We start from the raw sequence: 15,310 nt of genomic DNA, 5'->3' as shown, positions 1-15,310 counted from the left end.
TCCATGGTGACATACCTCTGAGAGTTTAAAACGTCTAAAACAGAAGGGGCCCTAAAAAGGTGTTATATGTCATTCCTTCTGAAATACAGATGGTCATTCACTTCTAATAAATACCAAACAAACTGACAAATGGAGTCTCTGTAGTAAATAAACCATATTTGCCCATATTTCTATTGAGTTATTTCTCTGTTAACAATTTGTAGGAACTCCAGTACATTAAAGATTACACTCCTCTGTCCATTTCATAAGTTGTAAACTCTTTTGTCCCAATCCCAATCTGTCACTTGCTTTTTAATTTTGTAATGAAGAAATTTAAAATACACATATTTGTAGAAATTGTTACATCTCCTCTATGGCAATGTTTTTAAACTGTTTCTCATTGTCGTCCCTACTACGAAGCCTTTTGAGACAGTTTTCCCCGCAATTGCCTCCCTCCCGATGAAATTTTCATACCACAGATAACTACTGCACATGTCTGTTCATATGTACTGTAGCCCTCTGGAGGGCTGGAACACTGTAAAGCTGAGATTTCTTTCACCTCCTATGAACCGACTTACGCCCCCTTGCGGGAAGCACCACCTTCATTGAGAAAGCATGCTTTAATACTTTGGGATTTCTAAAAACTATTTTCCTATATTTTCTTCTGAAATTTTTATTTGTTTTTATGTTCAGAAATTTATTGTATCTGGAATTTATATTTGTGAAACATAAATTCAAGTATTTCGTCCAGCAAAGAGTCGTTACCCATTAGTTTTTAAAATACTACACTCTTCTCCGTTGAAATACTACCTCCTTCTGAGGATAACTGGCATTACACATGGGCCACTTTAAGTGGACACACTTATAATGAAGACCAAAATTTCATAATGGTGAAAAAAAGTCCTGATAGAGAGTTTATCTTGAAAAATAAAACAAGATTCTTATTTGGCTATGGCTTACGGATGAATTAAATACTTCTCCAAAATCATTTTCATAGACGTCGTGAAATCCTGCATATTTTCCAGTATTTACAACTTCACTATGCAATCAATTTTCACTGTATTGTTAAAACAGCCAGACGGTGACCAAAAAAGACAAATATCATGATTGCACGTGAGACTCTACCATAAAGGTTGGAGTGATTTTTGAGTTGTGTCTCATTTCATTTGCGTAGGTGCATACTTGATTTCATATGTATGTTTGTATATGCATATATATATTACATATATATACACTTGATTTCATTCAAACAAAGATGTCACAGATTTTTAGATGCCCCATCATGTATCTTATACAAAGAGAGAAAAAAAGATGGCGTACTTCACAGTTCACATTAATTGTAAAATGAATCCTGTTGCCAAAATTGTTAAAATTTGAAATACTGAGTCTTAGGACTCACAAATATGGCATAAACAAACAAATGGTGACAGTGAATACGCTAATCAGTTGTCTATTTGCACCAAACGCCATTTAATTAAAATCAGCTTTTTGCTGCATTTTGATACTTGATAGTATCAAAATTTCCTTATTATTTATTTTTAAAAATTTCTCACTGCTTCTTGCACATTTACTTTTTAAAATAAACTTTACAAATTTCTCTCAAAAGTCCTATGAGGATTTTGAGTGAAATTTATTAAAAAATTTGAAGGTACTTGCTTTGCAATATTATCCTTCCTTACAGGAACATGAAATCATTTTTCAGCTATTTAGATTTTCACTTATGACCTAAAAGTTTTATAATTTTCATATAAACCTCTTATCTATGTTTCTAAGTTTTATTTGCATTTGTTTTTGTTGCTCTTGATAATGCTCCTCAGTTATCTATACTTTCTATAACATTGATTATACAACACACTCTTCTATTATTTTTTAAATACTTCATATTTTAGTTTTAGGTTCGAAGCAAAATTGAGAGGAAGATGCAGAGATTTCTCATATACCCCCGCCCCTACATGTACACACACAGCCACCTCCATTATCAACATCCTTCACCAAAGTGGTACATTTCTTAATAATGGATGAACCTACACTGACACATCACGATCACCCAAAGTCTATAGAGTATATTAGGGTTCACTCTTGGTGTTATACATTTTATGAGTTTGGACAAATTTATAATGACATGTATCCACCACAACAATATCAAACAGAGTAGTTCTGATGCCCTAAAAATCCTCTGTGCACTTCCTATTCATTACTTCCTTATCCCTAACCCCTGGTGACCAGGGACCTTTTTGCTGTCTCCATAGTTTTGCCTTTTCCAGAAAGTCATATAGTCAGAATCATACATGCAACCTTTTCAGATCTGTTTCCTTCACTTAGTGATATGCATGTAAGGTTCCTCCAGGTCTTTTCATGGCTTCGTAGCTCATTTCTTTTTAGTTCCGAACAATATTTCATTGTCTCGATGTACTGGTTTAATTACCAACTAAAGAATATCTTCCAAGTTTTGACAATTATGAGTAAAACTGCTACTAACACCTGTGTGCAGGTTTCTATGTAGACATAAGTTTTCAATTCCTCTGGATAAATATGAAGGAGCGCAATGATTGGATCATATAATAAAAGTATATTTAGTTTTGTAAAAACTGCCGAACTATCTTCCAAAGTGGCCACACAATTTTGCATTCCCAACAGCAATGAATTCCCGTTGTTCCACAACCTTGCCAGAATTTGGTGGTGTCAGTGTTCTGGAGTTTGGCCATTCTAATAGGTGAGTAGTAGTCTCTCACTGTTGCTTTAATTTGGACTTCTCTGAGGTGGAGCATCTTTTCATCTGCTTGCCATCTGTGTATCTTCTCTGGTGACGTGTCTGTTAAGGTCTTTGGCCCATTTTTAAACCAAGTTGTTTTCCAATTGTTGAGTTTTAAGAGTTCTCTGTATATTTTGGATAAAAGTCCTTTCCTAAATAATTTCTACCATTCTTTGGCTTTCTTTTGTTCTCTTGACAGTAGTTTTTGCAGAGCAGAAAATTTTAATTTTCATGAAATTAGCTTATCAATTCTTTCTTTCAGGGATCATGCCTCTGGTTATATCTAAAAAGCCATGGCTAAACCTAAGGTTATTAATTATTCATTCAATTTCTTTAAAAGATATAGGCCTAATCAAATCATCTACTTATTCTCGTGTAATTTTGGCAGATTGTGTCTTTCAAGGAACTGGTCCAATTCATCAAGGTTATCAAATTTGTAGGCACAGAGTTATTCATAGTATTTCTTAATTATCTTTTTAATGTCCATGGGATCTGTTGCAGTGTCTCCTATTTCATTTCTGATATTAGTAATTTATGTACTCTCCTCTTTTTTAGTTAGCCCAGCTATAGGCTTATTAATTATATTGACCTTTTCAAAAGAACCAGCTTTTGGTTTTGCTGATTTTCTCCACTGATTTCCAGTTTTCAATTTCATTCATCTCTGCTCTAATTTTTATTATTTCTGTTCTGCTTATCTTGGGTTTAATCTGCTCTTCTTTTTCTACTTTCCTAAGACAGAAGCTTAGATGATTGGTTTTAGATCTTCTCTTTAATGTATGCATTCAATGTTATAAATTTTCCTCTAAGCAGTGCTGTTGCTTAGTCTTCTTATAAAGAATAAATATTAGAATTCCCCCACCAGAGGCAAGGTTAGAGTTTATTGTTCTGGACTCCTTTGGTGCATTTACATATGTATACCTACTGAAGTATAGAAGATTGTTTGCATGTTAAAAAACACAAATGGTTTTAACTTGTTTTATACTACATACTTGCTGTAGACTGAATGTTTGTTTCCCCCCTTTCAAAAATTTCATATGAACCTAATTCTCACAATATGTTGGTATTTAGATTTGGGACCTTTGAGAGGTAATTAAGGCTATTTCCTAATGAATAGGCTTAATGCCCTCATAAGAGGAACTCCAGAGAGATCCCTGATCCCTTCCACTATGTAAGAACGCAGGGGAAGACAGCTGTCTATGAACCAGGAAGCAGGGTCTCACCAGACACCAAACACCAAAGTAAGAAAAAGCGAGGAAATAATAAAGATCAGAGTGGAAATAAAGAAAATAGAGACAAAAAACAAAAACAAAAACAACCCAAAACACTTAAAAAGAACATGAAACTAAGAGCTGGTTCTTTGAAAGGATTAATAAAATTGACAAACAATACTCATAAAGAAGAGGGAGAGCCCAAATAAATAAAACCAGAAATGAAAGAGGAGATTACAACTGACTCCACAGAAATACAAAAGATCTTTAAAGAATACTAAGAACAATTACATGCTCACAAATTGGACAATCTAGAAGAAATGGATAAATTTCTAGAAACACACAACCTTCCAAGAGTAAACCGGGAAGAAACAGAAAGTCTGAACAGATTGATTACTAGCAATGAAATTGAAGCACTAATTGAAAAACTTCCAACCAACAAAAGCCCAGGAACAGACGGCTTCACAGGTGAATTCTATGAAACATTTAAAGAAAAATTAATATCTATTCTTTCCAATCTTTTCCAAAAAATTAGAGAGGAAGGAATGCTTCTGAATTTATTCTACGAGGCCAGCGTTATCCTGACACCAAAATCAGACAAAGATAATACAGAAAAAGAGAATTATAGGCCAATATCCCTGGTGAACACAGATGTAAAAATTCTCAACAAAATACTGAAAACTGAATTCAACAATATATTAAAAAGATTATACACCACGATCAAGTGGGATTTATATCACGGATGCAAGGATGGTTCAATATCCACAAAACAATTAATGTGACAAAACCAAGAATAAAAATCATATGATCATCTCAATAGGTGCAGAAAAGGCATCTGACAAAATTCAATATTCATTAATGATAAAAACTCTCAACAAAGTGGATATAGCAAGAACTTACCTCAAAATAATAAAAGTCATATATGAGAAGCCAAGTTAATATACTCAATGATAAAAAGCTGAATGCTTTTCTTATAAGATCAGAAAGAAGACAAGGATGCTCATTCTTACCACTATTGTTCAATATAGTATTGGAAGCTCTAGCCACAGCAATCATACAAGAAATAAAAGTCATCCAAGTAAAACGTCCATTATTTGCAGACAACATGATATTATATATAGAGAACCCTAAAGATTCCACCAAAAAACTATTAGAATAAATGAATTTAGTAAAGCAGCAAGATGCAAATTAATATATAGAAATCCATCATGTTTCTATATCCTAATAACGAATGATCAAAAGGAGAAATTAAGAAAATAATCCCATTTACAATTATATCAAAAAGAACAAAACACCTAGGAATAAATTTAACCAAGGAGGTGAAAGACCTGTACTCTGAAAACTATAAGTCACTGAAGAAAGAAACTGAAGAGGACAAAAATGAATAGAAAGATATATTGTGCTCTTGGATTGAACGATTATCATTAAAATGACCATATTATTCAAAGCAATCTATAGAGTCAATGCAATCCCTATCAAAATGCCTATGGCATTCTTTTCAGAACTAAAACAATAATCCTAAAGTTTATACAGAGTCACAAAAGACCATGAATATCTAAAGCAATCTGGAGAAGAAAGAACAATGTTGAAGGTACCATGCTCCCTGATATCAAACTATTCTAAAAAGCTATAATAATCAAAACAGTATGGTACTGGCACAAAAACAGAAACACAGATCAATGGAACAGAACAGAGAGTCCAGAAATAAACTCTTGCTTATATGATCAACTAATCTATGACAAGAGGCAAGAATATGCAATGGAGAAATAACAGTCTCTTCAAAAAGTGGTGTAGGGAAAATTGGACAGATCATGTAAAAAAAAAAAAAGGAAACTGGAACACTCTTATACCGTATACAGAAAGAAACTCAAAATGTATTAAAGACTTAAATGCAAGACCTGAAAACATAAAAGTCCTAGAAGAAAACAGAGTATTAAATTATTTGACATCAGCCTTAGTAATACCTTTTTGAATATGTGTCTTTGGGCAAGGGGAAAAAAAGCAAAAATAAACAAACCTACTTTATCAAACTAAAAATCTTCTGCACAGCAAAGGAAACTATCAACAAAATGAAAATACAAACTAGTGAAAGGGAGAATATATTTGTAAATGATATATCCAATAAAGGGTTGATATAAAAAATATATAAGAAACTCATATAACTCAGTAACAAAAAAATAAACAATTTGGTCAAAAAATGGACAGAGGATGTGAAGAGGTATTTCTCCAAAGAAGATATGATGCTCAACATCATTAATTATCAGAGAAATGAGATACCACCTTATGCCAGTCAGAAGGGCTATTATCAACAAATAACAAACACTGGCGAGGATGTGGAGAATGTTGGTGGGAATGCACATGGGTGCAGCCACTATGGAAAACAGTATGGAGATTCTTTAAAAAACTAAAAAATAGATCTATCATAAGCCCCTGTAATACTTCTGGGTATTTATCTGAAGAAATTGAAAACACTAATTTGAAATGATGTATGAACCCCTACATTCGTTACAGAATTATTTATAATAGCCAAGATATGGAAGCAACCTAGGTAGCCATCGATGGATGGATAAAGATGTGTACCTATATACAATAGAATATTATTCAATAATAAAAAAGAACCAAATCTTGCCATTTGCGTCAACATGGTTGGACCTAGAGGGTATTATGCTAGGTGAAATAAGATGGAGAAAGACAAATACCATATGATTTCACTTATATGTGTAGTTTTTTAAATTAAAACTAGTGAACAAATAAAACAAAAACAGACTCATAGAAACAAATAAACTGATGGTTGCCAGAGGGGTGGAGGGATGGAGGGATGAGTGAAAAACGTAAAGGGGAAAACTGTTAATAATATTGCGATAACTTCGCACGATGACAGATGGTTACTAGACCTAGTGTAGTGAGCACATCGTAAGAAAATGTGGGATCACTTGTATACCTGAAACTAATATAATGTTGTATGCCAACTATACTTTAATAAAAAATTTTTTAAATAAATTAATATTGTCCTCTTATGTTTTCCCTCTTTTCTTTGACCAGACTTGCCAAAATCTGATTAATTTCATTGGCATTTTCAAAGAACTAGCTGGTTTTATTTATCCAACCATTTCTTTTAAATTTCTTCACTTTGTTCATCAACTTACTTCTCTTTTCCGCCTCTTTAACTAAATACTTAGTTCGTTTATTTCTAGTCTTTCTTAAGGTCTAATAATCATGTTTGCCTCTGAATTACAAACTGTCCACATCCCATATGGTTTGATAGGAACTGTGCTCATTGTCGTCATATATTTCTAAACAGTCTGTAATTTCAATTTTGATTTCCTCTTTAATGATTCTATTGATTTTTAAGTCATAAAAATTGAATCTATATAATATCTACCCTTTTGGAATTTGTTAGGTTTTCTCTATAACCTATTACATCATAATTCTATTAATATTCCATTGGCATCTGCATAGCAAATGTATTCCTTGCACTTGTATCTATAAAATCATGCTATGCTATTCAAATTCTTTAGAGCCTTAGTTAACAGCTTTTGCTTTAAACATTTCAATGCTAAATGCTTGGTACAATAAGGTTCATGGTCGTCAGATCCATGAACCTTTGGTTTTATCTATATAAACTAACATTCTTGTCTCATTGAACCATTTTCTAATCTCTCTGAATTCCATTTTGTCTAGTATTACGTACTACTCCTTGCTTCTGTCATCAATCAGTATATATCTTTGTTCTTCTCAATATTTTTATCACTTGCTTTAAACAGTAAAGCAGGATTTTTATATTAACTCAATCTGGAAGCTTTCATCTTTTAATAAGGGAAGCAGCAGCACATTACAGGTGTCATAATCTATTCAAATATAAAATTCACTCACATCTTTTAACATAAAAACCAGTTTGACCTATATTTACAACGTATAGCAAAATTGGTAGGTAGGTAGGTAGGTGGGTGGCGAAAAATATGTTGTTGATTATAAAGGAGTATTGTTTAAACATGGTTAAATATAGTTAACTGCAATGTAAGAAAATCCTACCAACAGTGACGTATTTCTAAAATAACACATGGGCATTTTGCAGGAATGTACAGAAGTTTCAGTTGTTAAGCCCAGCTGACAGTAATAATAAACTTCTAATGCTGAGAAGCTGGTAAAATTTGACAGAAAGAACCAGCCTTAGAGGGGCGGATATATAAAAAGAGATGCAATTAGTAGAGATATGTAAAACAAAGAGAGGAAGAGAGAGAAGTGAGGAGCCTGAGACGTTGAAAAACAGAGGAGCCACCTAAAAAATCACTATCGCTGTTTATCACAGTGTATTTATTTCTATAATTACATAAACTAAATATTATAAAAACAGATGAAATAGGAGTGAAAACAGAAAAGACAGCTGTTGCTTCTATGAAAACTAAGTTGGCTGCTTTAGACTCAAAGGCAAGTCACTAAAAAAAGTTTGTTGAACTTCAGTGTGGTAAAGGGAAAAATCTGTAGAAATATAGAAATACTCTGCACTCAGATTTGTTAGGAAGTTCAAGTTCTTCGTTCCATTGTAAAGAATCAAAACTAAAAATCTTTGATGATGTATCAGTGGCAGGGTTACGCAAAAGAAATGAGGAAGAAATACATACTCAAAGAAAAAAAAAACCTCTAGGGTTATGGCAAAAGATTGATAAGTAAATATAAATTTATATGTTTAGTGTTTTTGAGAAATAATTTCCTGCTTTAAAACTTTTTAAATGAATTGACAACTATCATCCACCCACAATGAATAAGAGGTTCCTAATGTAAACTAGAAAATAGTAAATATATTATTTCCTGGCAACCTTAAGTCTTATTGTATGTTTTCTTCAAGATTTTATCTTACAGATTTAAAAGATAAAGAGAAAATCTTAAGAGAAGCCAGAGAAAACGGTGGAGGGAGATAGCGGGGGACAGGTAAGAATATGGTTAATTGCTCATCAGAAACAATGTGAGAAAGACAATGGAATCACATCAATAAAGACCAAAAAATGGGAGGATCTATATTCAGTGAAAATATGAAGAAAAATTTTTAATTTTGATGTAAAAAAAAAAAACCACTGAATTAGTTTTCAGATCTGTACCAAACATCTTCATAAAAAGCATATTAGAATGCAAATAAATTAATGTGACATTATTATAGGCATAAACTCTAATCTGATCTAATTTTAATATTACTTAATTAAGAAGAAATCGGTTACAAACTCCCATCATTCGTTATTAGTTATAAACTATTTCTGACCAACGATGTGACTCTGCCAGGACATGAGAGTGCGTCGCCGTAATACATGAGTGGGTGCTGATGTGCAACAAAACTGTAGTAAAAAAGAATTGTTTGTTTAACTCTTGAGCAAACTTACCTCTTTGCTTTGGAAAAATCTGTTCAGGATGCTGTAAAATAAATTAAAAGTGCATCAGATAATTATTGTAACATATAAACCTAAGTGAAATTTTTTAAAATATTAAGGTAATTACCTTCATTATTGGCCTGGCTCGCTTCTCAAACAAACCACTGGGAAAAAGGTAAGCAATAGCTCTCTGAAAATATACATAAAGGTTCATTAACAATTGTTATAAAAACCAGTTAATGTCACGACTAATAGTTATTGAGTGCTTACTATGTGCCAGAATCCGAACTAAGAGTTTCAATACATTATTTCATTTCAAAACATTTTAAATGAAAGCATAAATTACTGCATACATAATCCTCTAAAAGAAAAAAAATCTGTAACTACAGTAGTGTCCCCTTATCCAAAGGAGATAGTTCCAAGATCCGCAGGGATGCCCGAAACCATGGATAACACCAAACCCTGTATATTCTGTGTTTTTTTCCAACACATACACAACTATGGTAAAGTTCACAGCTTCTCTTTGGCATACCCAAATTGCCAGCCTCACTGCTTTGGAGCCTCTATTAAGTGAAATAAGGATGACTAGAACACACTGTGATATCTCAAAAGTGGATCTGTGAACCAAGATGGCTAGTAAGTGACAAATGGGCAGGGAAACAAGTTCTCGTTAATGTCTGTTTCTCAATAGAGATGCTACTACTGGCACTTGAATGTGACAGCTCCAATGTAGGCAACTTTCCCTAATACTGCAGGTCATTTAACATCCCTAGCCCTTTTCTAAAAATCTGAGCCAGTGACATCCACAGCGCTTGTGACAAATCTCACCCCTACACATTTCCAAATGTCCTTTACTTCCGAGGCAGCAGCACTACTACCAACTGGAAAACAATTACCGTGTCTTCTCCAATCCCCTTTCTCACAATTAAAAACAAAAACGAAAAAACTGAACTTTCATTTTTGTTGGATGATGTCAGGTAAAAGTCTGTGGCCCTGGATCTGAGCGCCCTATCTGGCCTCAGAATGAACTGGCAGGTCGTGTGGGCACAGTGCTGCCCTTTGGAGAGCCCGTGGTTGGGGAGGGCCTGCTCTGCCCACCACACAGCCAGTGTGCTGGATTCAGTCCTGCTCCTGAAAAGTCAGGGCCTGTAATGGTGAGGTATAAATTCAATTACATTAGGGAGTCCAGTTGTGTCTCTGGGTCAAGCTTCATTCTCATTCAGCTTTTTGCCAATAAAATTGACTTACACACAAAAAAATCTTCTATATCAGAATGCTAATTTTGTGAACTGTTCCCTTCTAAAACCAGGCATACCTTTCCCTTCCTTCTCTGAAGAAGAAAAAAATGGATTCTATAATAAGTGATGTGAGACTACTGATTGCCATTTGGAAAAAGGATAAAACAATCCAAACCTCACACCAGGATAAACTCCAAATGAGTCAGAGAGATACAAATAGAAAATGAAAAACAAAACGAAACAAAAAAAACAAGTACGGGAAGACAATATGGGTGAATTCCTTTAAAATGCAGACGTCAGAAAGTCTTAACTATGACTCAAAATTTAGAAGTAAAAAAAGACTAATCAATTAAACTACATAAAAAAAAGAAAATTTTGTTTTCAAATGCATTCATAATAACAAAAGTGCAATTAAAACCAATGAAATAACATTTTTCATCTACGAGGACTAGCAAAAGCTCAAAAGCTTGACAGCACTCTGCTGGCCAGGTTAGAGACTCTCTAACGCCTTGCTGGTGGCAGTGTCAAATGGTACCACCTCTAAGGTTGGAAGTTTGGCACTATCTAACAAAACTATATATACATTTCCCCAAGCAATCCCGCTTCCACGAATTTACCCTGCCGGTACCTCCCCCCATAAATACAAACAACATAAGCACAGGTTATTCATTGATCTCTAAGAGCAAAATATTAGAAATGACCAAATCCCCATACACAAGAGTTTGGTTGAATAAATGATGGTACATCCATGTGATCAAGTACTCTATGCAGCAGTCTCCAACCTTTTTGGCACCAGAGGCTGGTGCTCCTATGAGATTCTAACACCTGATGATCTGAGGTGGAGCTGAGGCAGTGATGCTAGCATTGGGAAGCGGCTGCAGATACAGATGAAGCTTCGCTTGCTCACCCACCGCTCACCTTCTGCTGTGTGGCCCAGTTCCTAACAGGCCACTGACCGGTATCAGACCCTTGCACTATAGCCATTAAAAAAAAGATTGAGAAAAGCAAGATGCAAAAAGAATGTACTTAAAATGAGACCACTGGTATAAGGAAGAGAAATAGAAATAAGAAAATACATATAAAAATAGGAGAAAAATACACAAAGGTTTCTTTTTGTAAACATAAACAGAGGAAGAATAAAATGGAAACTAATAAAAATCATTGTCTATTAAGGGATAGGTGGGAGCAGGGTGAAAAGTACAGGGATGAGAGTAAGACTTCTCTGAGTATACCTTTCCATATATACTCAAACTTTAAAGTATGTAAATGTTTTATATATTAAAGACAAAAATTTTCAAAACAAACTCTAAAACAATACAAACAGAAACAAACCTATTTCTAATGACAAAAATAATTACAAGTAAATCTTCAACTTCACATGGTAGGCTTACTGTTAATAGTAATATAATTCTGAAATATTTTGTATATATTGCAGCATAAAGGAAATAAGTAAATATATTTTTTATAATAACCAAAATTTTACGGGAGATAAAAATATAAAAGTAATGTTAAGTTTGAATTACACAAATCAATATAAACTCATGATCCTTAAAAAACATTCTTTCCTATATTACTCCTATAATATTTTTAAAATATTATTTTTTAATTCTGTCCCCGGACAGAGCATAGAAGCAATAGAATTCCAGGAGCAGTGTGGGTGGCCCCTAGCATTCAAATCTTGGTTTCTAAATATGATTTCCTAGTATAAGGAACAGAGTCTCTTGGAGAAAAGGCTGATTCCAGGCCTAAGGCAGGGAAAGTACAAAGTGAGCCTAAGGCATCTTCTGTGCCAGGAAACAAGGAAGCGCTCAAAGGACACAGGCCAACATGAGACAATTTGAACACTGAAAAGAACAATGACAATGACAATGCCTTATAACACACTCAACATGGGGGGTATGCTTATGTTTAATAGTGTGCATGCACATACACACACATTCTGAAGGGTAGACAAGGAGAAAAGGAAAGCCTCTTTATAAAAACAATTCTAGTTAATAAAAGTAGAAGGAATGACAGAAGTAGAAAATTATTGTTTTACGACTTCCAGGGTAATTATTCATTTCAGGCAAGGATCATCAGTGGAAGCTAAAGTCACTGGCTGAAAGGTTATTGGGGAATAGAATATTCACATGGATTCAACATACCACCCTACAGATTACGAGTTACAGAAGGGAAAAACTACTTTTACAATAAAAAGGTCTAGTGGTCACCACCTTAACAAACGGACAATCAACAGTGGGACAAATTGACTATATGCCTCCTGGTGTGAGGCAATGAGAAAACTACAATATCATGTAAGTAAAGTAGTGTCATTTATACATTCTAAATCTGATCATAAAGAAGCAATTAGAAAGCCAGAATGAGGGACAATTATACAAGACGGGTGGTCTGGGTTATGTAAAACTCCAGCTATAAAGACATTTCGGGGAAAAGTGGGGACATTTCCATACTGATTACATATAACATTACAGAATTGCAATTGTATTAGATGTACTAGTGGTATTGTGGGAGACGATGGTATAAAGGGTATATGTATTTAGGTTTTAAATAAATGCTGATATATTTAGAGGTTAAGTGTTGTATCTGCATTTTGAATGGCTCACTCAAAAAAATTTATATATACAGAGAGATAAAGGTGGCAGAACATTAACAACTGGCAAATCCATGCCAAGGAAACCTGTGTGAAGGGTGTGCAGATGTGGTGCACGTTTGTGTCCATACTATATTCAAATTCTCTGAAAATTTCAATTTTCTTTAAAATAAAAAGTTGGGGGAAAAATCTTAAAAATTAAGTAAATGTGGTTTTCCCAAGCCCAACCTGTCTCAGTAGAGTGTACCAGGAGCCTACAGCATCTGTGAGCCAGCTGGACTTCAGGCCTGGTTCTCACAGAGATACAGAGGAGCCCCAAGCTGGCCAGAAGCAAAGCAAGTACTGAATCCAAGGCCTGGGTGAGAATACTAAACAACGTCGAAGACTCAGTTCAACTCTTCACCATAATTACAAGGCGGGAAATCCAAATGACTTTCAAGTTGGTTTCAAGACATCACTGGCATTTTCAAATGTGAAAATGACTATTACCTTAGATGACCACCAAATAGGGTCCTAGAGGGAAATGAAAATGTGAAGAATTCCATCCTACAGTTGGATTTCCAATGAAAAAAGATGACTTAGAAAAGTCACAAGTAAGTTAACTGGTAAACGTGAAAATAAACTGTCAATTGCAAAGGACGTCTAGGTATTACAGGCAATCTGAATTAAAAAAAAAAATAGAAAACAAGCTAATAAAGAATTTGCTGGAAGTATTCTAAATTCAATGAAAGGATGAGGGAAAGTGGGTTTGCCTTAAAAAAGAAAACCTCAGCTAAAATAAATTAACATTTACTAATTTATAATTCCTCACTCTATCAGGTTGTAATAATACAATTTACCAACTATATTATACTATGCTACATAATATACTGCATGCTGTATCGGTAATTAGTAATATAGTATATATACACTATGCTATATTATACCAACTATATGATATTTGTTCCTAAATATATTAGGTTTTGTACCAAATACTATGAAGAAGGTCCACAGAGCAAAGGATACCATTTCAGATAAAAAGCAAAATCTTAAATTCAGTAAAAACAATGAAAACCATAAGATGGAAAAAAAGGAACAAGAGAGGGAACAGTAAATAAACCAGTTGTTTTTTAACCAAATTAAATACAGAAAAGAGAAAGACACGCTCCTGGTATGCTTTCTGCTTCTGTTCAGTACGCGTGGACTAGCATCAACGCGACCCTACCTGCTCCTCCCACTGATCTCCTGTGGGCACACTAAATCAGATTTCTTACAAATTCTGAAGCAAACAAAGGACTACCTGGATTTTATGAAAAAAGGCATTTTGCTGCTTTCTGTGCCTACTTAACTCAGTCAGCACACACAGCTGTTAAAACTCAAGTCGGTGAATACCCTTTTGATTGAAATAAACAGTAAATATTTCTACGAACGAGAAAATTCTGAGAGTTGGTATTAAGTTGAACAGCCTACCACTATGTTCTGGGCACAGCATTACACGTTATAAACCCTTGCTTTCATCGCATTTCAGAATTCTGAAGAAAGGGAGTGGTAAACATGAAAATAGGATGAATATGTAAATAACATAATCCTTATTGTGTCTTATAGCCATAAAAACATTTTTCAAGGACCACCATTTCCGGTGACTCTGGTTTGTAAGGACGGCACTTCATCCATTTGTTGTGAGGATTAAATAAGGTATTTATGGAAGCATAGCACACAGCAGGTACTTGATAAATGTGAGCTCTATAAAAATGTTCAGTCTACGTGAAGCACTTGCCCACATTCTTTTAAGACTTATAGTCATGCATTCATTACCTCTATTTTACAGATGAAGAAGAAGCAGTTAAAGCAGCTAGCCCAAGATCACACTGAAATAAATGGCAAAGCTCAAACTTGAACCTTCTGAGATTTAATTTCGGAACATGCTCTTTCTTCCTTGGCTATCTCAGAGAACCAATCTAATTCTCTCAGAAAACAGGTTTACTTCATTGACATCAAGGACATGCAGCTATTTAGCAGCAAAATTACAAGTAAAACCCAAATGTGCTTACAGGAAAATTAAGTGACCATTTACCTTGACGAATATTATTCACTAAATATTTATCCCACCCAATTTCAGGCGCTCTGCTAGTTTAGAAAGATGGGTAAAAGATATGATTCCTCACTCATAGCAGTGGAGACAGATGCGCACATAATCTCAAACA

The 15,310-nt window shown here is 34.2% G+C and overlaps 1 protein-coding gene across 3 annotated transcripts in view; it reads right to left on the bottom strand.

Annotated features, from left to right (window-relative positions):
• The window catches only part of MRPS9 (mitochondrial ribosomal protein S9), a 58,271-nt gene that overhangs the window by 21,097 nt on the left and 21,864 nt on the right, over window positions 1–15,310 (bottom strand). For all 3 annotated transcript variants that reach the window (XM_039840128.1, XM_039840129.1, XM_039840130.1), the window contains exons 3-4: window positions 9,427–9,489; window positions 9,312–9,342 (exon numbers count right to left, since the gene is read on the bottom strand). In XM_039840128.1, the coding sequence (XP_039696062.1) occupies window positions 9,312–9,342; window positions 9,427–9,489 (94 nt within the window). The remainder of the gene's footprint in view (window positions 1–9,311; window positions 9,343–9,426; window positions 9,490–15,310) is intronic.

Source organism: Pteropus medius, unplaced genomic scaffold (assembly GCF_902729225.1).
Source record: "Pteropus medius unplaced genomic scaffold, Ma_sr-lr_union100, whole genome shotgun sequence".
Classification (NCBI taxonomy): domain Eukaryota; kingdom Metazoa; phylum Chordata; class Mammalia; order Chiroptera; family Pteropodidae; genus Pteropus; species Pteropus medius.
Note: the sequence above shows the minus strand (reverse complement) of the source record. Positions and strands in the feature narration are given on the sequence as shown.